Below are 24,521 nucleotides of genomic sequence, written 5' to 3' on the forward strand. Positions count from 1 at the left end.
AATATCTTTACTGTCTTTCACTTTTGCATAACTAAACACTTCTAGGCATTTAGAAGCAATTTAAAAAGACTTGTGCCCTTGGATGTATGCATTGCTGCTATTGACTGATGTTTGCATAACTCCTAGTTAGGAGCAGAAATGGTGAAAAATACAGGTTCTGGGTGAACTATTTTAAAGCAGACCTAAGAAAGTAAACTTTTAAAAGAAACTGCAAGTAGTGTTTGAGTTCCTAGTTATTGCATTAAATTGCCTTTCGTATTATAGTTCATATGTTTCTTATTTCTGTTTTTTATATATTTTTACTCTAGCCCATTAATGACATGTTATGGATAAAACATAATTGAAATGGTGATTTAACATGTGAAAATTATGTTCTATATCCTTAGGCATATCACATTTGCTTGTAATCCTGCTTAAGTAACAGTTGTAAAATACATTTGACAAAAAATAACTGTGGTATTGGAATCAAGGCAAGGAAAAGCAGAGGCTATTAAAATTGCTCCGCATTCTTCTCTAAAGATAACATTCTCCAGACCTATACTTTTGAGTTACATGGCTTCCTATTTATTTACGGGGAGAATGTTGATAAAACATGTCCATTGCTAAAGCTCCTGGGCAAGTGTACAAAATTTAATAAATGGTTTTTATCCAAAAAGTCAAATAAGGTAACCTACCCATCAACCCACTAACAGCAACCTCCAGGGCAAAAGCCTGTTAAAAGATGAGTCTTGGATTGTCTTAAAAGCCATCACATTCTGTTACTGTCAGAGAAGTGGAAGAAGTGAGTCAAGGGCCTTTTCCTGACTGAGAATACCATGTCACTAGGTTCCTGATGACCAAATCTGGGAACTATTAGCTGATATGCTTGAGTTGACTTCAGCTGTTATGTTGGTACATGGGGAGAGTGGCAATCTCTTAAGTAATCAGGAAAACCCAGGAAAGCTCTGACGACCAAAGTCAGCACCTTATTTTCTGGTTCAAATTTAATAGGAAACCAGTATAGCTGATGTTAACAGGCTGTCTGCAGCTAATATTGCTAAGCAGCTGGACAGACTCATGCCTCATTAGCTGAAGCTTCTAAGTGGTCTTCAAGGGGAGTCCCATGTTAAAGTTCATTGCAGTAATCCATTCGAGAAGAATCAAAGTCATGGCTTTGATAACTGTGGCAAAATCTAGATGTGACATAGTCGCTATCTAGCCAGGGGCATTCAAAAAATTCACTTGGTATGCCACTTGAGATTCCAGAGCTAGTTGGATCCAAATGCATCTCAAATGCAGCCTCTTGAATATAATGTGAAAAAACTCTCAATAATAGAGGGAAACATCTTCCCTGCTACTCTGTCAAGATCTTCCTTTTCAGGCTTCTAAGAAATAGATTTACTTAAATGGATACAACTTGTGTGTGTAGATAAGGCCTAAGATGCCATAAATATGCAGTTGGGACACAGTTGTTTTCTTCTTTTTAACTGAATTGTAATGATGAGGTCACTAGCATCAACTTCCTGGACACCACGATTAGCTTCAACAATGGAACCCTACAGACAACTATATACAAGAAACCCCGGGATCACTGCACCTACCTTCATAGATCCCGTAACCATTCCCAAACATATCAAAAAATCTGTTATCTTGCAGTCAGGCAGTCATGTACCACAGAATGTGCTTTGAGAAGAAAATCCAGGGTTATACACCTTCACACACTCAAAACCAGCTTCACCAAAGAAGGACACTTCACCAGAGAAGTAGATTGCATCATGGAACGTCCCACACAAATACCCCGAGAGAACTTGCTTCAATACAGAACTAGAACCCCTTCAGACCACACACCCCTAGTTGTCACCTACCCCTCAACACTGGAACCATACGGAGTATCATCTAACTACTAAACCCATACTCGATGGGGACTCCATCCTGAAAGAAACATTTCCTGAACCCCCACTTCTGGGCTTCAAACAACTCCCCAGCTTTGAAAGCAAGCTCTGCAAAGAGCAGATAAATGAAATCAAAGGAGCACCAGACCCTGCCGGAACAACGGATGCAAAACCTGCAGACATATTTCTAGTGCTACAATGATCGACGCTCCCCACAACACACCTTTCAAAATCCACAAGTCCCACACATACCTGTCAAAACGTGCGGTGTATCTCATCCAGTGCACTAAATGTCCCAATAACAACTATGTGTGTGAGACAAGACAATCATGATGCTCTCAGATGAACTCACATAGGAAAATGATAAATGAAAAACACACCATATCACCTGTGGATGAACGTTTTTCATAAAAAGCAGTCACTTCTATATCTGACCTCTCATATGCAAAGGAAACCTGCACAACACTTTCAAAAGAGGAGCATGGGACCTTAAGTTCATAACTTTGCTAGACATTAATAATTATGGTCTTAATAAAGACACTGAACTTATGGCTTATTACAGCAATCTGCAATCCACTAACCCCCACTTTTTGTCCTATGACTATCCCTTAAAATATGTGATAACTACTTATACTAAACTATCTTTTCAATCTTGTATTTAGCTGTGACACTCTTAGTATGGACAAGTGTACATTACAAATTTACATCAGGGCAGCTGCCCCTTTAGCATCTGGTGAAGAAGATCTAAGCTGAAAATAACTCCACCTCCATGAGAGGTGGTAGCTATGTCAGTGGGAGAAGCTCTCCCACCGACATGGCACTGTCTGCACAAGGGGTTGAGGTCGATATAACTACATTGCTCAAGGCTGTGGATTTTTCACACTGCTAAGTGACACAGTTATACTGAAGTAAGGAGACCAAGCCTACCTTTCCCAGACTTGAAGAAGAGCTCTGTGTAAACTCAAAAGCTTGTGTCTCTCACCAACAGAAGTCGGTCCAGTAAAAGATATTACCTCACCCACTTTGTCTCTCTAATATCCTGGGACTGACATGGATACAACAACACTGCATACATTCTTAAATAAGTCCATCTTCAGAATAGGGCATTTCCTGCAGGTCAAACTAGCTGCAAAAACTAGGGCCACTGCCTTCACCTGACCTATCCAAGCATGCAACTGGACAAAGACCAGCTAAAATATGAAAAGCATTATCTAATTTTATGTCACTGACATCTGACTGATTCACAACTGATAGTGCTTTGAATATAAAAATATAGCTTTGGATCTCTGTTTATCACATCCCCAGAATCATGAATGAAAACCTCAGGAAGGACCAAAAGGCGTAGATTAAAAGATGTGTACAGTCTGCTCTGTGCCAGATTACCTGTCTTCCCCAGGCATTTATAGCCCCATGATTGTCTCCAAATATACTGACCAGGCAACACCTTGCCAATATGACATGGTCTTGAGTGGAAAGCATACTCCAAAGCTGGGACGAATCATAGAGCAAAATGAAAAGGATGTTGCCAAACCTAATTTTGATCTATTGGATTGGCAGAGTTATTCCAATAATCTCGTCACTCCTACTGTACGTGCGCATGCACGCGCACACACACACAGACGCAGAGAGAGAGAGATCCAGTTCAATCCACTGAAATAGGTAATCTCAGATCTAACTGAACCTGTGGTTGGGCCATTCCTAACAAAATTCCACCCATCTTAAGTGAATGTTTATAACTGATCATCTTTCCTAACCCACCAAGACTTCTCTGGTAAATTGGAAATCTTTTTTTGTAATTAAAAAAAGACTATTGCATCCATCCAAGGGGAAATAAAATAGCCCAGATATTTTCCATTTTATCATATTATACTCCGTTCTAAATTTGCCTGAAATATAAATAGACCTCTTACACCAGTTCTAACCTCCACTTAATTCTGTGAAATTGCACCCTTTTGTACCAGGTTTGAATTTGTCACTTAAATTTGAAGGTCTTTTGGCTCCTCTAGTTTATTTTGGCTATATGTACGATTCGATTACTGATCTGTAAAAGTGACAAGTGAGAGTGCTCACTGTCTTCTTTCTGCAGGTCATTCTGATCCCATTTTTGCAATGGTTGAAGTCAGTAAAACCCTTAAATTACCTTAATCACTCCAACATTCATTTTGGGGAAAAACAGGAATCTGTAAAGGCTCTTGATGAGAGGTTTTTCTGGCAGTTCCTGTTTCCCAGAAACAGAAGGTGACCAAAAATAAGGTAAGGATTTAAAAATATTGACATTCTAAATTTTCCTTACCTTATTTTCTCAATTCCAAACTGTTTTTATGAAGATGGAATTGGAAAGCCTGCCAGCAGCTGAGTATGAACTTTCACTTGTCACTTTCACTGCTCAGCAGTCATCCAGCTTCAGAAAAATGCCAGTTTGCCAAAACTAGCTACAGATTTTTTTCAAAAGAGTTATTTTAAACTCTTTTTGAAGATATAAATATTTGTTAAAAACCTGGTACTCTTATTTCTCTGTTGATTTGAAGGTATTTTGCCATTGACCTTGTAACACACAATTCACTAAAAGTTGATTTTGTCACTGTTCTTATGTACAGAGATTATAAAAGATAGTCAACTATATATAACAAAGCTGCTGTTCCATCTATTCATTTTAGGTAAACTTTACAGTGTCTTTCTAATGTCACCAGAACTTCTAGATGAAACTATAACCTCTTTTATATAAACATGATTTTAAAGCTCTGTTTGGAATTTTAAATTTTATATCTTATAAAAATTCCAATATTATTGGTTAGAGATGAGTTATTTGAATTTAGTAGAGATATGAAATCTTAATCAAATGGTCTTCTGAAATTATCAAAGTGTAAAATTTACTTCACTATGTGAACTGTTACAAAACACTTATCAATTTTTAGTATTCAGAGAGCTGTCCATTATACTAGATGACTAGGGTGTCTGTTTTACACCTTATCTTGAAGTGTTGCATTAATTGAAGACCTCCCACATTTTCACCTCTTGCTGAGATCCCACATAAGAGCTTGTCTTTATTCGTTCCCTGGTTTGTTTACTTGAATAGTTGTTTATAGTAGTATCAGGTAATTGCAGAGAAGGTTATTGTAACTTTTTTTTTCATTCTGAGGGAGGAGTGGAAAATCTAAATCCTGCTTAAAATAGAAGGTTAAAGACCAGTGTATTTTCTTAATCTGTGAAATCACACAAATTAATTTAGAGTACATTTTGACATATTTTTTTAACTTGCCTCAGAATGTTCAACACAGAAAATATGCCAGATGGAAGGCAGCATATATTCATAATTGTCTAAAGAATGGAGAGACTCCTCAACCTGGACCGATTGGAATGGAAGAGGAAGATGATGGTATGTACATTGCTATTTCAAATAAAGTAATATTAACAGGTTGGATGGGCTAGTGAATTAAAGTGAATATTGTTATATATATTTCTCCAAAGGGAACTTAATATCATCACTTTCCTGCTTAGGGTGAATGTTTCACAGTAATTTTCTGTTTTTCTTTTCTGTGCCAGACATCTTTATGATTATCATTGGACTTTTCTCTTGACTGGTAGCACTAAAAAAATCTTGCTTGTATATGGAATGTTGTGATTTTGGATAAGTGGCAACTATAAAATAAATAAGGATAATGAAACTCATTTCATAAATGTCTCAAGATGGAATTTAATAGTTTTCAGAAGCAAAAGGCCTGGTAAATTAATCCTCTATACCACATACCCTCTTTGACTCTAAGGCAGATCTGCAGCTGGAAGGTAGTCAAGTAGCAATGTAAAGTTCTGAATCTGTTGGTACAGGATGTGTACTAAGGTTTTGGGCTCTATACCTGGCTCTGCATAGAAGATATAGTTCTTTTCTGAAAAGTGATTCTAAAAATATTATCTCTAGACTTATGTGCTTCAATTTAATTTAAAATGTGTTAAGCATTAGGAAATAGACATATACTATTGTGGATCTGGTTCTCAACCTTTCTGAACCATGATCTCATGCTTTGGCGATCCCGTTCCCATCTAATCGAAGAAAAGGAAGGATGGGCACGACTTCCTGTTTAAGAAGAGATCAGACTGTTGGTCCTTCAAATACAATATGCTGCTTGAGGTAGTGGCAACTAGCTGATTCCATGAAGAAAAACTGAAAATAGGAACATAAGAATTGCCGTACCAGGTGAGATCAGTGGTTTGTTTAGTTAAGTTTCCTATTGTGAACAGTACTACATGCTTCAGAGAAAGGCACAAGAAATGCTGTAGTAGTGATCATAGAATAATCTGCTCTCAGGGAACGTTTCTTCCAAGTTCTCTTGAATAACAGATTGACTTATGCCCTGAAATCTGAGAGTTTATATCTCTTCCAAAAATATGTGTGCCAGAGTTGTACAAGGAAAATGGAATGAGTGATACATGTAGCAATCAGCCGATATCCTATTGCATTTTTTAGACTGATACCTCTGGGTATCCATTTTTTTTAAATAATCTGTTGTAGTTTACACCTTGCTTGGTACTGTTTATGGTGTTTGCAGGCTTTCTATTTAAAAAAAGAACAGGAGTACTTGTGGCACCTTAGAGACTAACAAATTTATTTGAGCATAGGCTTTCGTGGGCTGATTAAGAGACTAATTAAATAAAATGAGGTATTATCAGCAGGAGAAAAAAAACTTGTAGTGATAATCAAGATGGCCCATTTTAGACAGTTGACAAGAAGATGTGAGGATACTTAACGTAGGGAAGTAGATTAAATATGTATAATGACCCAGCCACTCCCAGTCTCTGTTCAAACCCAAGTTAATGGTGCCTAGTTTGCATATTAATTCAAGCTCAGCAGTTTCTCGTTAGTCTTTTTCTGTTTTTGAAGTTTTTCTGTTGCAAAATTGCTACCTTTAAGTTTGTTGCTGAGTGACCAGAGAGGTTGAAGTGTTCTCCTTCTGGTTTTTGCCTGGAATCATATCACATTCAGGAATCACAACATTCAAAAACCAGTAGGAGAACACTTCAACCTCTTAGAGTTGGTATATCTACTTCCACCTTTTCATGTTCTCTGTATGTATATATATTTCTTACTATATGTTCCATTCTATGCATCTGATGAAGTGAGCTGTAGGCCACGAAGCTCAAATACATTTGTTAGTCTCTAAGGCCTGGTCTACAGTACACATTTAAACTGAATTTAGCAGCATTAAACCGAATTAACCCTCCACACAATGAAGCCCTTTATATCTATATAAAGGGCTCTTAAAACCAATTTCTGTACTCCTCCTGTACGAGGAGAGTAGTGCTGAAATCGGTATTGCCATGTCGGATTAGGGTTAGTGTGGCTGCAATTCGACGGTATTGGCCTCTGGGTGGTATCCCACAGTGCACCATTGTGACCGCTCTGGAAAGCAATCTGAACTCGGATGCACTGGCCAGGTAGACAGGAAAAGCCCCACGAACTTTTGAATTTCATTTCCTGTTTGCTGAGCATGGAGCACTGATCAGCATGGGTGGCCATGCAGTCCCAAATCCAAAAAGAGCTCCAGCATGGACCGTACGGGAGATACTGGATCTAATTGCTGTATGGGGAGACAAATCTGTTCTATCAGAGCTCCGTTCCAGAAGATGAAATGCCAAAGCATTTGAAAAAATCTCCAGGCTATGATAGAGGCCACAGCAGGGACTCAACACAGTGCTGCGTGACAAGCGTAACGGAAAGCCAAAGAATCAAGTGAACGCTCATGGAGGGAGGGAGGGGGTACTGAGGACTCGAGCTATCCCACAGTTCCTGCAGTCTCTGAAAAGCATTTGCATTCTTGGCTGAGCTCCTAATGCCTGAAGGGTCAAAAACATTGTCGCCAGTGGTTCAGGGAATATGTCGTCAATTTACCCCCTTCCCCTCCCCCCAAAGAAAAGGGGAAAAAAAATTGTTTCTCGCCTCTTTTCAATGTCACTGTTTGTCTACTGGATGCTGCTGGTAGACGGGGTGCTTTAGCGCTAAACAGCAGCATCCTCTCCCCTCTCCTCCCCAGTGGCAGATGGTACAGTACAATATGACTGATAGCCGTCCTTGTCATCATCCTGTGAGTGCTCCTGGCTGGCCTCGATGAGGTCGGCCGGGGTCGCCTGGGCAAAAATGGGAATGACTCCCGATCATTCCCTTCTTTAAGCTTTGTGTCCTGGAGATTCAGTCCTGGCAGATGATGCAATAGGGCTGGTAACCGTCCTCATCATAGCAGCTGGAGGCTGTGCTCCTCTCCCCCAACACCCTTTAATGAGTAATGGAGATGTCCTGCCTGGAATATCATAGCAGCTGGAGGCTGCCTCCCCCTCATTTTATCTCACTAAAAAGTCAGTGTTTCTTATTCCTGCATTCTTTATTACTTCATCACACAAATGGGGGGATAACTGCCACAGTACCCCAGAAGGGGTGTGGGAGGCGGGAAGCAATGGGTGCGGTTGTTGCAGGGGCACCCCCTAGAATGGCATGCTGCTCATCATTTCTGTGGGATATCTGGGGTTCTGACCCGGAGCGGCTGTGCTCTCTGGTTCTCTAGTAGAGTTGCCCCATATTCTAGGCAGGACTGTGTCATAGCTCCCTACTCAGATCTGAACCTTAAAGTTCAGAAAATGAGATGCTAGCAGGAAACCCCCAAGCTTAATTACCAGCTTAGATCTGATAGCGCTGCCACTAGCCAGGAATTCCAGTGCCTGGATCACTCTGGTCTCCCCAAAACCTTCCCTGGGGGGACCCCAGGACTCAGATGCCCTGAGTCTCACAACAAAGGGAAACAACACCCTTCCCTTGTCTCCTCATACTTCCTCCCAGGATGACCCTGGAAGATCACTCTGTTTCAATTCCTTGAAACGAACACCAGAGAGAGCAGGTTTCTCTCACCCTCACTCAGAGTCCCTGCAAATGCAAGCTTTGTAACTCTAACACAAAGAGATTTTCTCTTCCCCCCTGTCTTCTTCCTCCCACCAATTCCCTGGTGAGCTGCAGACTCAATCCCCTTGAGCCCCAACTAGGAAAAAATCCAACAGGTCTTAAAAAGAAAGAAAAAAACAAAAAAAATGGTCTCTGTATCAAGGTGACAATATACAGGGTTATTTGCTTAAAGAAAAAAGGAATAAACAGCCTTATCCCCAAAAAGAAATACAGTTTAAAACATTCCAGCAAACTACACACATGTAAATACAAAAAACAATATAAGCCTATTGTCTTTTTACCTTTGTACTCACAACTTGGAAATAGAAGATTAGAAAGCCTGGAGATAGAGAGATCACTCTCAGAGCCGAGAGAGCAACAAAGACGAGACAAAAACCACACACCCAAAACTTCCCTCCCTTGAGATTTGAAAAATCTTGTTTCCTGATTGGTCATCTGGTCAGGTGGTGTTCCCTGTTCTTAACCCTTTACAGGTAAAAGAGACATTAACCCTTAACTATCTGTTTATGACAGACTGACTCTATTTTTAGGCAAAACATAAAGAAGGTGATGAGATGGGAAGTCATTCCCATTTTTGTCCATGCGCCCCCAGCCGACCTCAGCGAGGCCAGCCAGGAACACCCATGACAGCAGCATACGGTACAGTATGACTGGTAACCATCATCGCCAATTTCCAAAGCAAAAGACGGTGCAATAGAGCTGGTAACCATCTCTACTACCTTGCAAAGGCAAATGAATGCTGCTGTGTAGCACTGCAGTACCGCGTCTGTCAGCAGCATCCAGTACACATACGGAGACAGTGAAAAAGGCTAAACGGGCTCCATGGTTACCATGCAATGGCGTCTGCCAGGGCAATCCAGAGAAAAAGAAATGATTGTCTGCCATTGCTGTCACGGAGGAAGGATTGAGTGACGACATTTACCCAGAATCACCCGTGACACTGTTTTTGCTCCATCATGTATTGTGATCTCAACCCAGAATTCCAATGGACGGGGGAGACTGCGGGAACTATGGGATAGCTACCCACAGTGCAACGCTCTGAAAATCTGTAGCCTCGGTACATGGACGCACACCACCAAATTAATGTTCTTAGTGTGGCCGCATACACTTGACTTTATACAAACTGCTTTAAAAAACCAGTTTATGTAAAATCGGAATAATCCCGTAGTGTAGACATACCCTAAGGTGCCACAAGGACTCCTGTTCTTTTTGCAGATACAGACTAACATGGCTGTAACTCTGAAACCCATTTAAAAAAAAAAACAGTATTACTGCTAATACCTATATTTTACTGACCTCCTTTTTTCTGATAAACGTACAAGATTTCTCTGTTTGTATTAGTTATTTTTAAACTATTCTCTAAAATGATCGTGACTTAGTTTTATTTTACTGTGCAGTCTACTTATTAGCCTTTATACTTTTAAAAATAGACATGAATAGGGCCATCTAAAGGACTGTAGCTGCAAATTATAAATTTTATAGCGTAGAAATATATTCGTGAGAACACATGTAAGTGAAATTCATAAACATTTATGTGAATTGATATTTAATCATATTTCAGTGTGTTTACCAGATTATTAGTTTATCCTAATTATTATAAATGTTTCGTCGTAGTATATTTTTTCCTACCAAAGGAACCCAAAGCACTTTACAAACACTGGAATCACTACACCACCACTGAAATGCAGTTGCCTCTGAGCTGGAGCACAGCATCCAGTTGCTACAATGTACAAGTTTGGAAACTGTATTCTTATGTAGTTCTGTAGAATTAAGCCTTGTCTAAAACTGAGGTTTTTAGCCACTGGTGCAGCTATGCTCATGTAGTTGTGCCAATACAAACTCCTAGTGCAGATGTGGTGCCCCTGGGTAAACTGTGACTTTGAATCAGTGTAACTTACTCCAGTTTGACGTTCACTTCTTAGTTAGCTGAAAAATGTTGTTAAAAGAACTATTGTGAAATGAGTTCATATTTACTATCAATATATTATAAATGTGCAAATATAGAAGTCTGTAAATTTAAAGAATTTGTTTTAATTGTTCAAATCCATAACTAGTGATTGCCCACAGAACTTCTTTGATTCTTGTAAAATTGTATGAACGATAAGCAAAGTGTAGTGCTACTACTAATATTAAAACTTACATATCACTTCTAATCTTCAAAACCTTATACAAATATTAATTTATCCTTAGAATGAGGAGTATTTTATGCCTCTTCGTTTTGCAGACTGGGAAAAAAGCAAAGATGATAAGTGACTTGTCCAAGGCCACAGAACCTGTCAGAGGGAAGATTAGAATTCAGTAGTTTTGCACTCTTACTACTGTGCTAAAACCACTACTTTTCACTCCATATCATAACCAGAGGCTGTAGGAAAAAATGAAAACTGCAATTCCCATTGCCAGGGTTATAAGTAAAAGTAAACTATTGGGGACAGTATTTTTGGTGATGATATACAAATGAAAGCATTGCTGTTCAAAGTGAGCCGGTAGTATGTATTTTTCATAATCAACAGGCTATATTTTTTGTTTGACAAGTTTTATTTTGTTCGGTAAAGCATTGTTCTCTGAGGCATTAATGCCATATTGTATTTTTATTTATGGACAATAAAATGACAAAATACTTTTTTCAGGGGATTATTAACATTGTACCAGATGTGGCATGTATGCCATAACATATTTTGAGCATTGTAGAGTCAAAAGATCATATGCAAATAGATTTTTCAGTAGAATATTCTGGAAAAAGAACTTGTCATAATTCTTGCTTTGTTCATCCCAGAAAGAAAAGCAGCATTGTTTAAACATACTGCTGGACTTTCCCCATTCCTTTCGGCTTGCTCACTTTCTTCCTTCTCTTGCGAATGAAAAAGTACATGTTTAAATAGAATGAAACTAGCCATCTCCAGCTTGACAAATTACCATATTTTCCATAAGTGTTGTGCTCCCTGTGATTCTGGAAAACCATACGGTATGTCTTGGAGATGTTTATACAGTAACATAGGTGTTTTCTATGTAATTCTGCTCTTGGATTTAGTGGAAGCTTTTGTCAGTATGCTACAAGACCGTGGAAACTTAAAATGACACACTTGATTTATTAATGTGGTTAGAATATGAGTCATAGAGTACACATGAAGGTCACTCAGGAGTACCCTTGGGTCAGCTACTAGACTTTTATATTAGGCAAGAAAAACATAGTTATAAGCTGCATATTTATAAATAAAAAAATCCTAAATGGACAAAGTATAAAGATACTAAAATACATGAACTATTGGCATTGATATTAGAGTGTTCCAAGGAATCTTTACGGTCCTCATAAGAATAAGGAGCAATTTATAGAAGAAATAAACTTTAACTGATTCACCCTTCTTACCTGACTTGAGGAAAATATGGGTTTTAAATGTTTTTAGAATCATAGTTTGCAGTAAATTGGAGTGAAATGGTACACCAGGGTAAGAAAATGAAATGATTTGGAAACTGAAATTACTACATGATCAGTTGGAAAGAGGAGACAGTCTTTAGAGTTCTAGTCTGGAGTTCCTGACACCTCAAAAATATGGTTTCTATGCCAATATTCAGTATGATATTCTAAGCGGTATTCCAGATGATATTTTAATTTAAAAGTTATTGGTATTGTGTGTCAGAATGATTACGGTAATGTTCCAGATTTCTGTTACTTTTATGATCTGCTTTAAATATAGGATTACTACCTTCAAAGCAAAAAGTTATTTGTTTATATTTACCAATATGAAATATCCATAGAATTGTTGCTATCACTGTGTATAAAAGTAGTTTAAACACTGTCTGGCAATAAAAATGTGACTGTTAAAGATGACAAATATAGAGCGATAGTATTTCATTCACATTGGCTCTAGGACTGTAAATATATTGTTCTGGCTATATATATTGATAACAAAATTAGAAATATAAATACTAGATAGCTTTAAAGAAGGTTTTTGTAAAACTCCAGAAGTCCTAATATTTACCTTTTGAATTGCCAGTTGTTAAAAAGAAAACTATAAAATTGAAGTGTGAAGAGACTCTAATTGTTTTATTACATAGTTTTTAAAAATTCTTTGCCATACTACAAATGTTTTAAACTTAGATTGTTAGTGGTGTCTTTTGAGAAACAAACCATTTAATTTTACTAGTATTGATTTACTGCAAAAGATTTGTATTTCTTAATGATGTTATAGTGCGTTCAGATCTCATACTTAAAACAGTTTCCGGAATGAAAAATTCTGATCCAACATCTTAAAAATAACTAATTGTTTATCTCTTGTATCAACTTCTTTTCAATCCTTTGCAATAATATTACAACTAAAGATTACATAAAAAGGCCATACTGAGTCAGACCAATGGTCCCTCTAGCCTAGTGGCCAGATGTTGCCGAAGAAATTAATAGAACAGGGCAATTCTTGAGTGATTCAGTCCCTGTCATTCAGTTGCACCATCTGGCAGTCAGGGGTTTAGGGATACCCAGAGTATGGGATTGCATCCCTGACCATCTTGGCTGATGGCCATTGATGAACCAATTCTCCATAAATTTATCTACTCTTTTTTTTCTTTTTTTTTTTTGAACCCAGTTGTAATTTTGGCCTCCACAACATATAACGGCAACAAGTTCCACAGGCTGACTCTGCATGGTGTGAAAAAATACTTCCTTATGTTTGTTTTAAACCTGCTGCCAGTTAATTTCACTGGGTGACCCCTAATTCTTGTGTTATGTGAAGGGATAAATAACATTTCCTTATTCACTTTTTCCACACCAGTTGTGATTTTATAGACCTCTATCATATCCATGCTTAGTTGTCTCTTTTCTAAGATGAACATTCCCAGTCTTGTTAATCTGTCCTCATATGGAAGGTGTTCATACCCCTAATCATTTTTGTTGCCCTTCTCTGTACTTTTTCCAATTCTAATGTATCTTTTTTTGACATGCGGCAACCAAGAACTGCACGCAGTTATTCAAGGTGAAGGCATACCATGTAGATTTATATAATGGCATTATATTATCTGCCTTCTTATATATCCCTTTTTTAATGGTTCCTAACATTCTGTTAGCTTTTTCTGACAACCGCTGCACATTGAACAGATGTTTTCAGAAAACTATTCACAGTGACTAAGATCTTTCTTGCATTGTAACCTCTAATTTAACCCCTTCATTTTGTTTGGATAGTTGGGATTGTGTGTTCCAATGTGCATTATTTTCCACTTATCAGCATTGAATTATATTTGCCATTTTGTTGTTCAGTCACCCAGTTTTGTGAGATCCCTTTGTAATTCTTTGCAGTCAGCTTTGGATTTAACTCTCTTGAATAATTTTGTATCATCTACAAATTTTACCATGGTTCATCCCCTTTTCCAAATAATTCAAGAATGTGTTGAACAAGCTCTGGTTTTAGTACATATCCTTGGGGGATCCTCTTATTTACCTCTCTCCACTGTGAAAATTGACCATTTATTCTGACTTTCTTTCTGATCTTTTAAACAGTTACTGATCTGTGAGGATACCTTCTCGCTTATCCCATGACTGCTTACTTTGCTAAAGAGCCTTTGGTGAGAGACCTTGTCAAAGATTTTCTGAAAGTCCAAGTACACTGTATCCACTGGATCCCCTTTGTCTACATGCTTGTTCAAATCCACAAACTATTCTAATGGATTTCTGAGGCATGATGTCCCTTGACAAAAGCCATGTTGACTCTTCTGAAACATATCACGTTTATCTTTGTATCTGACAATTTGGTTCTTTACTAAAGTTTCAACCAATTTGCCCAGTATTGCAGTTAGGCTTACTGGCCTGTAAATGCCATGTTTGCTTCTGGAGCCTTTTTTTAAAAATCAGTATAACATTAGGTATCATCCAGTCATCTGGTACAGAGGCTGATTTTAAGTGATAGGTTACATACCGCAGTTAGTAGTTTTGCAATTTCATATTTGAGTTTCTTCAGAACTCTTGGGTGAATAAGCATATGATCATGGGGGGCAAGTGGGCAATTTGCCCTGGGCTCCACAGGGGCCCCCACGGGAATGGCTAAGGCTCTCTCCCCGACCCCAGCCTGACCTCTGACCCTCTCCCGGAGCCTCAGCACATCCAGGAGCATCCCTGGACAGCTGCAGCGTGGCTCCAGCAGGGCCTGAGCTCCTCCCTGCTCAGAGCCACATGGTAAGGGGGCAGGGATGTAAGCTCCAGGCTGAGCGGAGGGAGCTCAGGCCCCACCGGAGCTCGCAGCCCCGCCCCTTTACCACATGGCTCTGAGCGGGGAGGAGCTCAGGCCCTGCCGGAGCCACGCTGCAGCTGTCCAGGGATGTTCCTGGATGCACTGAGGCTCCGGGTGAGGGGAAACCTGGGGGTAAGGGTCCAGGGGGGTTGGATAAGGGGCAGGGAGTCCAGGGGACAGGGAGAGGGCAGAGGCTGGGGGGGCAGTCAGGGTAAAGGGAACAGGGGGGCTGGATTGTGGGCATTCTGGGGGTCTGTCAGGACTCTGAAGGGGGAAGGCTGGGGGTTGGGGCAGTCAGGGGACAGGGAGCAGGGGTGGGGTCCCAGGGTGGTGGTTGGGGGTTGGGTCTCTGGGGGACGATGAGGGGACAAGGAGCAGGATGGGTTGGGGATTCTGAGGAGGGTAGGCAGTCGAGGGGCAGGAAGTGGGTGGGGGTCGGATAGGGGGCACGGCCAGGCTGTTTGGGAGGCACAGCCTTCCGTACCCTAAAGCTCATTCAGCACTTTGAGGCTTGCAGAAGAGCCAAACTGTTTATGGCTACCATCCCTTTCACTTCTCAAATGCCAAATTATAGTCTGTATTTAATTTCAGTGCCATAGGGAGATTCATGTCAGGGGAGGGTAGCTTCATTTAAAATTAACCACTGGGGGAGGGATCACATGAGAAGAGCAATATCCTTCCCAACCCTACCAAGGGAGACTCCCCCCCACATTCCCTGAGGCTTCAGAGGGGTTAATTCAGTGGTTCTCAAACTTTTGTCCTGGTGACCCTTTTCACATAGCAAACTTCTGAGTGTGACCCTCCCCTTATAAATTAAAAACACTTTTTAATATATTTAACACTTATAAATGCTGGAGACAAAGCGGGATTTGAGGTGGAGGCTGACAGCTCACGACCCTCAGTAATAACCTTGTGATCCCCTGAGGGGTCCCGACCCCCAGTTTGAGAACCCCTGGGTTAATTTAATTTTAGCACCCTGTATCCATTCACATGCATGTGCTATTTTGAGCATGTCAGTTTTCTCGACATAGGCTCATCCCAGATTCTGGAACAAGCTCAAATGCTCAGTTAATACAGTATGTACATAAGCTATACTAAAGACAAACCCACAATAACCGTCTCCAGTATGTGAGGGACCCCATGGAGCCTGTCTCTAGGAAACAGATAAATGCATGGAGGTTAAGTCCATTAATGCTATTAGCCAGGATGGGTAAGGAATGGTGTCCCTAGCCTCTGTTTGTCAGAGGGTGAAGATAGATGGCAGGAGAGAGATCACTTGATCATTACCTGTTACGTTTACTCCCTCTGGGGCACTTGGCATTGGCCATTGTCAGTAGACAGGATGACAGGATACTGGGCTGGATGGACCTCTGGTTTGACCCAGTATGGCTGTTCTTATGTTCTAAGCTAAATGAACCCAAAGTTATGGAGACAGATATGAGTCATGGAAGCCAGCAGAGTATCAGAAACCTGGAAGAATTTCTGACTGGATGGGCTCAGGCGTTTGGTCACAAGCTGAGGCGGTTCAAAAGTTTTGGATTTTTTTTAAGCAGAATTTTTTTTATTGTTTCTTAAAGCAATAAAACACAGCAAGCAGCAAATATTTGGACACACACTTCTGAAACCCCAAACCATATTCAGATTTTGGTAGACTAATTTCAGCTTTTCAATTAAAAAAAACACAACAAATTTTGAAGGAAAGCAGACATTGTCCGTGATTTTTTTCTTTTTAAAAACCCTAGTTTTCGATCCAGAAAGTTTTGACGGAAAATGTTTGTCCAACCTTTTAATGAGCTTTAGTGCCTTTTAGCACTAGCTGATGCTGAGAACCAGTGATACCTTGTAAAGAAGTTTTCTCAAAACTGGGTTTGTGCCGAGATGCAGAAGGTTTATTTTTCCCAGGGCCACCCGTGGGGCGGGAGCAAGTGGGGCAGTTTGCACTGGGCCCCGCAGGGGACCCTACGAGAATATAGTATTCTATAGTATTGCAATTTTTTTTATGGAAGGGGCCCCCGAAATTGCTTTGCCCCAGGCCCCCTGAATCCTCTGGGCGGCCCTGGCACCATTCCTGTAAATTTCCTGGCTCCAGCATGGAGTCATGAACTTGACAAGAGTGACATCCAACAGCCAATGTAAGTAACCCGCAGTGTCCTCACAGATGCTGCATTGCCCTAACTACACTGATGTAAGCCCTTTGCCTCTCGTGGAAGTGATGTTATTATGTTAGTGTAGTAGGGCACTTATATCGGCCGGAGCAAGGCTGTCGTGTGTACACCGACATAGTTAGGTCGACATAAGCTCCCTTACATCAACCTAAATCTGTAGTGTAAACTAGGTCTTTGCAAAACTTTAACCATTTGGCTTGAAATTTTTCATGCTACATGTCCTTCTCATGCTGAATTGTTCAGGATAATTTCAGCCAAAACGGTTCAGCTATTTCTAAGAATGAAGTTAGGGAAAAATACGTTGTTTTGCCTGTGTTAAAAAATTCTGGTAAGCTTTTCTTTGAAAAGCTGTAGTGCCCCCATATTTTGGACTGGGACTTGAAAATTGGCAGTGGGGGATGGCCTTTGTGTCAGGTATGTGCCTCTTGCCTTCCTTGTGAAAAACTGCTCAAATTTGGCCAAGTTACAAGCCCTGTTTAAAAAAAAAAAAAAAAGTCACAGTTGATATATGCTTGGAGAATTGCTAGATCTTTGCATTTAAATTCCTGGAATATTCTGTGCACACTGAACGTGCTGCAGCCTGGGGCAAAGCAGGATTTTCCCTCTGATTGCAGCTCTGGCCAGGGACAGGAACTGGAACTGAGATTAGCAAGCCTGTCTTGCCTGAGCCTTGTGACCCCCTGCTGGTCTAAGGCATCATAGAGGAGGAAACCTCCTTATTTGAATGCAGAAGGTTGGAGTAAATAAGGACAGCAAGCCCTGGTGGGGCGGGGGAAGGGAGGGACTAGGATTAACTGGGAAAGGAGACTTGGAGCTGGGGGGGATGAGACTGGTGACATGAACTGCAGGGAGGTGACTGGAGGCTGGGAGTGGGAAAGAGACAGATCAGATGTGGTGCAGGTTGAGTAGGGGAGCTGGGAGCGGAGCAGAGACTGGGACAGGCTAGGTAGTGAGAATGGGATTGGGATGAGGAATAGAAGATTAAAGGAAGAGAACCGATCGTCATCATTAAGGATGTTGAATGATGCTTAGCAGAATTGGATTCTATCTCTGCCTCTGCCAGAGAGTTCCTATGTGATGCTGTGTCCTCTTTTTCTCGGTGTTCAACCTGAGTCCCTAAGGCCTGAATTGTAGAAGTGCTGAGCACTTAAAGTTGTGGTTATGGGAGTGTGACAAACTGGGAATATGTCTTTTATTTCTTATGAATATTATATGCAACTCAGTTTCCTTGTTCAACTGCATATTGCTGCCTGCCTGAATGCATAGAGTTAAATCAAAGGAGGCTTTAAAGGGGTTGTTGAGAGGCCAAGCAGGAAAGGTAGTATAGTGACAGGATAAGACAGCCTTACAGGTACATACCTTCAAGTAGGGCTGGCTTTAGGCACCGGCAAACCAAGCATGTGCTTGGGGCAGCACATTTTCAGGGGCGGCATTCCAGCCATCTTTTTTCTTTTTTTTTTTTTTTTAAGCTTCCGGCGGCAAAAACCTAGAGCCGGCCCTGGCAGTAGCAGGGCGTCGTGCCCGGGGTCGCCCTGGGGCTGCTGCGGTTTGCGTCGCGGGGGAGCAGTGCACGCACCTCATGGCTGGCCTGGGCAGGCTCCGAACGGGGGACACTCGGGCTGGGGGCCGCCCCGCAGGGCACACAGTGCTGCCTGCAGGTGCCACAGGGCAGCCACCCCCCTGCTCCACAGCCGCCCAGGGACTGCAGCAGGGCAGCCAGAAGCAGCGGCAGCAGCGGTGCTAAAGGGGTGGGGCGCTGCTCTGCGGGGCCTGCGTCCCACTGTCCAGGGCACCACTCCCTCTGGGGCTACCCTGCCGAGGCGGTCCCTCAGCTCTGCCCTCCCGGGTCCCGGCCAGTCCTGGAGGCAGGTGCCCCAGCTGGAGGGACCCTGGGCAGAAATGTGGCCCATGAGCCTCGTTGCTTACCCCAACCCTGCTAGCGCTGGACTGGCTAGAGGCAAGGGTGGGGGAGAGCCCAGTGCTGGGGAGGCAAGGGGTGCGGGGTGAGAGCCCAGGGCTGGGGTGGAGGGCAGCCAACAAACTTTGCTTGGAGCAGCAAAAAAACTAGAGCCGGCCCTGCCTTCAAGGGATTTAAGATAACAATTTGAGGAGAGAAGTTACCTAGATGGCTCCATCCAGGTTAGGATGTTTTACTCTTCCCAAGGATAACCCTATAATCAAAGTTTTTTATCTGTGGTATGCCTAGTGTTAATGTCTAAATGCCTAATTTTTTTCTACCTGTTTTAACGCACCTTAATTTTACTCCTGCGAATGTTAGCCAGACTGCATTGCAGTCATAGTGAACTAGCAAGAAATACAGAAGTAAAGGAAAAACTGTGCAACTTTAGGATAGTGTTTGTCTGCAAACAATCTACCATAAGTTTGTTGTAGAGGTCAGACATCTGTGGCAATAAATTACAAGATGCAGATGAGAAAAAATAATTTTCAGAAGATAGAAGAATTTTGCGATGTTCTGTGCTTTTCGATTACATTTTGGAAACAATACTAGACACTTTGTTTATAGCTTTCTCATTAAAATGCATTTTTATATGTTTAAACACTGGCAATATAGTGAATGCAATAGTAATGGCATTAATGTGTAAAATAATGTGTTTATGAATAAATTTAAACAAGCCAGAAAGTATGATGACAGTGTTTGTCATAAAGCATAAGTCCCAATTCTGAACCGTAGCATCCAAAATGTGGGTCCCTGCATAAACCCTCCAAGCTTAATTACCAGCTTGGATCTGATAGCGCTGCCACCAGGCAGAAACTCCAGTGTCTGACTCACTCTGGTCTCCCCAAAACCTTCCCTCGGGACCCCAAGACTCAGATGCCCTGAGTCTCACAACAAAGGGAAATAACCCACTTCTCTTCCCCCTCTTTACCTCCTCCCAGATCTTCCCGCCCTGGGTACACTAGGAGATCATCGTGTTTCAAATCCTTGAAACACAAACACAGAGAGGACCATTCACCTTCCCCCGTCCTTCTTTTTCCCCCTCCCAGTCTTTCCCTGAGAGAGACGGTAATCCTAGCACAGAGATTCCTATCCCCTTGAGCCTCAACTAGAAAAGAAAATCCAACAAGTATTAAAAAGAAAGCTTTATATAAAAAGAAAGAAAAAGACATAAAAATGGTCGCTGTATCAAGGTGACAATATACAGGGTCATTGGCTTAAAAGAAAACAAAATGAATAAACAGCCTTATTCAAAAAGAAATACAATTTAAAACATTCCAGCAAACTACACACATGTAAATACAAAAACAATATAAAAACCTATATTGTCTTATACCTGTACTTACAACTGGGAAACAGAAGATTATAAAGCCTGGAGATAGAGAGATCACCTCAGAGACTAGAGAGCAACAGAACGAGACAAAGAACACACACCCAGAACTTCCCCCCCATTGAGATTTGAAAAATCTGGTTTCCTGATTGGTCCTCTGGTCAGGTGTTTGGTTCCCTTTGTTAACCCTTTACAGGTAAAAGAAACATTAACCCTTAGCTATCTGTTTATGACAGTGTTAGATTGACACAGGCAGCCATCAGGCATACTGTGTTTTATTCCTTCTTATGTTTTCAACAGTGTTTGAAGGTGGCAGTGAAAGACTACTAGGACTAACTTAGATACAAAACTACCAGAAAAATCATTTTTATTATAATTATATTTAAAATCAGACTAGAAAAGAACTTCATAGGGTAGATTTTCTTCTTGATGCACACACTTAAATCCTATACATATGATGCTTGTCTCAGAAAAATATACGTACACAAATTTTGATAGGGAGTTAAGGCAGATAACGTTAAAAAAAAAGTTTTTCCATGGAATGTATTTTTAGAGTTTTATACTTTTAAAGTAATGATATCTTAGTCTAAATCTATTAATATGCTCATATACACATTGTCAGTGTCAGCTGTTCTAACTTAGTTTTCTGTAGCAGTAAAGAATATTGTGAAAGGTAATAGAAAGTGGTATTTGTTTACTATTTTTACTAAAGTTAGCTGTCCTACATGTAACTCAAATTATACTTTTCCCTGTTTATTTCAAAAGTCTCAAGTGGGGCAAGATCTCAGTTCCATCAGTTGACTGTCCAGTTTTCATTATTAGACACTATTTACATACTTGATCGGATCTCCTGCAGCTGGAGACCAGAATGCACTTCATAAAAAATTTTAAAATAACCAGTTTTTGCAAGATCTAGATACAACTTTATGCTCTTATGTTCTTTCCGCTGTCTTTGAAGCACCAGCAGTTAACAAACACTATTCCCAGAACTGTGGTTGTTCCAGTTGACCTTTCTAATCATGCAGAGGCACACCTCCAATAAATGAAACAGAGCTTTGTTGTCTTGAGCTCCACTAGAAATCTAGGAACAGAAACAAATTCTTAATAAAATTGGACAGTTAGGATAAATTATGCTTGGTACAGATATGGCCATACTTAGCAGACTAGACTGGATCTTTAAAGTTATGTGCCAGTTATAAGTCAGGATTTTTTTAAAGTATCAGAGGGGTAGCTGTATTAGTCTGGATCTGTAAAAGCTGCAAAGAGTCCTATGGCACCTTATAGACTAACAGATGTATTGGACCATGAGCTTTCGTGGGTCAATATCCACTTTTGTCGGATGCATGTGATGAAGTGAGTATTCACCTTCTTTAACATTACTTCCTTCCCAAATTTTCTTTTGTGTTTTTCTCTTTGCTTTCTTTTCATTTCTCATTTTAATCTTGTTAACATTTTCCTCATGAATATACATGCCGCATAAGAGAGATTGCCTTATATAATGTAATGTGTTCATTCAGATGTATTCATTAGTACACACTGTTTGTACTCTGTCAAACTGTTTTTAATTCTGTATAATTTATATGCTAAAATGTAAGGATTCAGAAAAATAAAACCATGAGGTTGTACGCATTCAGCCCAGTTATGATGTGTATTCTGTTTCAGACATCTATCTACAGGTCTATACATTTTAAGTATGTGAGCTCCCAGAACTTATCCCATGATGCACTTAGAATCATAGAATATTAGGGTTGGAAGGGACCTCAGGAGGTCATCTATTCCAACCCCCTGCTCAAAGCAGGACCAATCCCCAGACTGATTTTTACCCTAGTTCCCTAAATGGCCCCCTCAAGGACTGAATTCTCAACCCTGGGCTTAGCAGCCCAATGCTCAAACCACTGAACTATCCCTCTCCCCGAATACTTCTATAGATCATTATTTGATAATGGTTGTTAACCCATTCATTTTATAACTCTACAAGATGTTATTCATATAGAGAAATTAAGGTAGATTATTGTTGCAGAAATAAATGGCAGTTTATATGCTTGCACAAAATTAGAATTAATATAGCCCTTTTCTGTATCTTAACAGATGCTGAAAATGAAGAAGCTAGCTCATCTGCTCTACCTACCCAAGTATCTCAGCCATCATCTTCTACATATGACCCAAACATGCCAACTAGTAATTATACTGGCATACATATCCCACCTGGTGCACATGCTCCAGCCAACACTCCAGCTGAAGTACCTCATAGCACAGGTATGTTGCATTTATATCCAAGAACACAAATTTACTCTTACTGTGAAGTGCTTTGCTATTCCATTGTAGCCTCCTTTCCATTGCATGTGAAGTATAATAAGGATGCAATATTGTACGTGTGTTAGAACAGAGGCAACTTTTATAGTTAGTACTTCATAAATTACCATGTTAATCCCCATATTTTTGGACACTTGTGACTTTCTGGGACTTTCACTTGTTGGGCTGAAACTTTCTATGACTCGTCTCAGCCTGATAGTGATTTTTTTTGTTTTGGTTTTTGGGTTTTTTTATTAAAAGTTTGGCAAAATAGTTTTGGTCTTTGACTACAAGGGATAGTGACAAGAATTTTCTTTTCCCATTATTGACAAATATTTTTGAACAAGTTGATGAAAGTATGTACTCTATGGGCAAGTGGCAGTCAAAAAATCTGACCAAAATGCTGAGTGTAATAGTAAAGTCTAAAAAGTATATGACTGAAATATTAAAATGTAATGATTTAAATCACTGTACATCCTCAGTTGGAATATGGTGCTTAGTTCTCATGACCTATCTCAAAGAGACATAGAAGAAATAGAAGGGGCATATGAGGAAAAATTTAAAAGATTAAAAAAAATTTAGTTTAGAGAGCAGAGGAATAAAGGGACAGGATAGAGGTATATACCAACTAGTGAATATGATACAGAAGGTGAATTGGACACTCTTTCTTGCCATTTCTCATTATACAAGTTCAGGAAGACCGTCAATAGAATTAAAAGGCAGTATGTTTATAACTGATAAAAGGAAATACTGTTGATGTTGTGCATAATTAGCCTTTGGCAACACATTGCCATGAGATGTAAAAAAAGATATTTATATGGGTAATGGGTACCCTCAGTTAAAACAGAATAAGCAAAATTGTTTACCCTGAAACATATAAAACCCTCATAGTGTGGACATAGCATATCAATTCGCTGACAAAGCTAATTGTGAAAGTTCTCGTGTGGGCAATTAAATCTGTTCAAATTGGTAAAAGTGCACAGGAGGATGAGTTATTTGAATGCATCTTTGGAGCTTTGTAACTCCATTTGAATACCTCCATTGATGCCTGGTTTATTTACTTGACCTCATCTTAAATCCCTCCACCCAGATGCATCATTTTCCTACCTTTGGGACCATATCTAATGGAGTGTTTTAGCCCTTCTGCTCTTCCAACAATGCTATGCTTGCTGTCCTGTTCACTGAATAGCAGCTGTGAAACTGACAAGAGTGTTAATTTCACTGAACTGCTCAACAGGAAGGAGCCTGCCAGCCCTGGGAGCCCCAGCTGGAGCCAGGATTCTCAGGGTTGCTAGCTCCCTGCTCCATCTGGGGTTCTACTGGCTGGCAGGCAATCTTTTGTGGTGAGAGGTGCTGTAAGGGCTGCAGGAGCTGGAAGGCTCCCTGCCACAGAGCCTAGCAGCACCAACAGTCCTGGCTCCAGCCATAGCACCCAAGATTCTCTCTTATCTTTCCAGTATAACTTCTTTGTCTTTCTCTACATATTCCCACTGCAGCATGCATTGTTCTTCTGGTTATCACCTGTGATTGGCTCTTCTTTAAGACTTCTCTTTCTTCACTCAGTTTCCCTAAAACTCTAAATCTGGTGACCACCTGTTCTCATGAGACCTTTTTTTCACACCAACTTTTCCGTATCTGTTTATGTTAGTTCTATGAAATACTGTACTGCAGTAGCTTTCTTGAATACGTCTTAATGAAAGATGTTATGTAGAAATATTTGAACATTTGTAGCCAACAAATTATTTTTCAGA

General features: G+C 40.4%; 1 protein-coding gene across 1 annotated transcript in view; it reads left to right on the forward strand.

The window, feature by feature from the left end:
* The window catches only part of VTA1 (vesicle trafficking 1), a 76,171-nt gene that overhangs the window by 33,401 nt on the left and 18,249 nt on the right, over positions 1-24,521 (forward strand). Inside the window, exons 5-6 of the mRNA XM_032795012.2 lie at positions 5,136-5,247; positions 22,567-22,734. Coding sequence (XP_032650903.1) covers positions 5,136-5,247; positions 22,567-22,734 — 280 coding nt within the window. The remainder of the gene's footprint in view (positions 1-5,135; positions 5,248-22,566; positions 22,735-24,521) is intronic.

This window comes from Chelonoidis abingdonii, chromosome 3, assembly GCF_003597395.2.
Source record: "Chelonoidis abingdonii isolate Lonesome George chromosome 3, CheloAbing_2.0, whole genome shotgun sequence".
In the NCBI taxonomy this organism is placed as follows: Eukaryota; Metazoa; Chordata; order Testudines; family Testudinidae; genus Chelonoidis; species Chelonoidis abingdonii.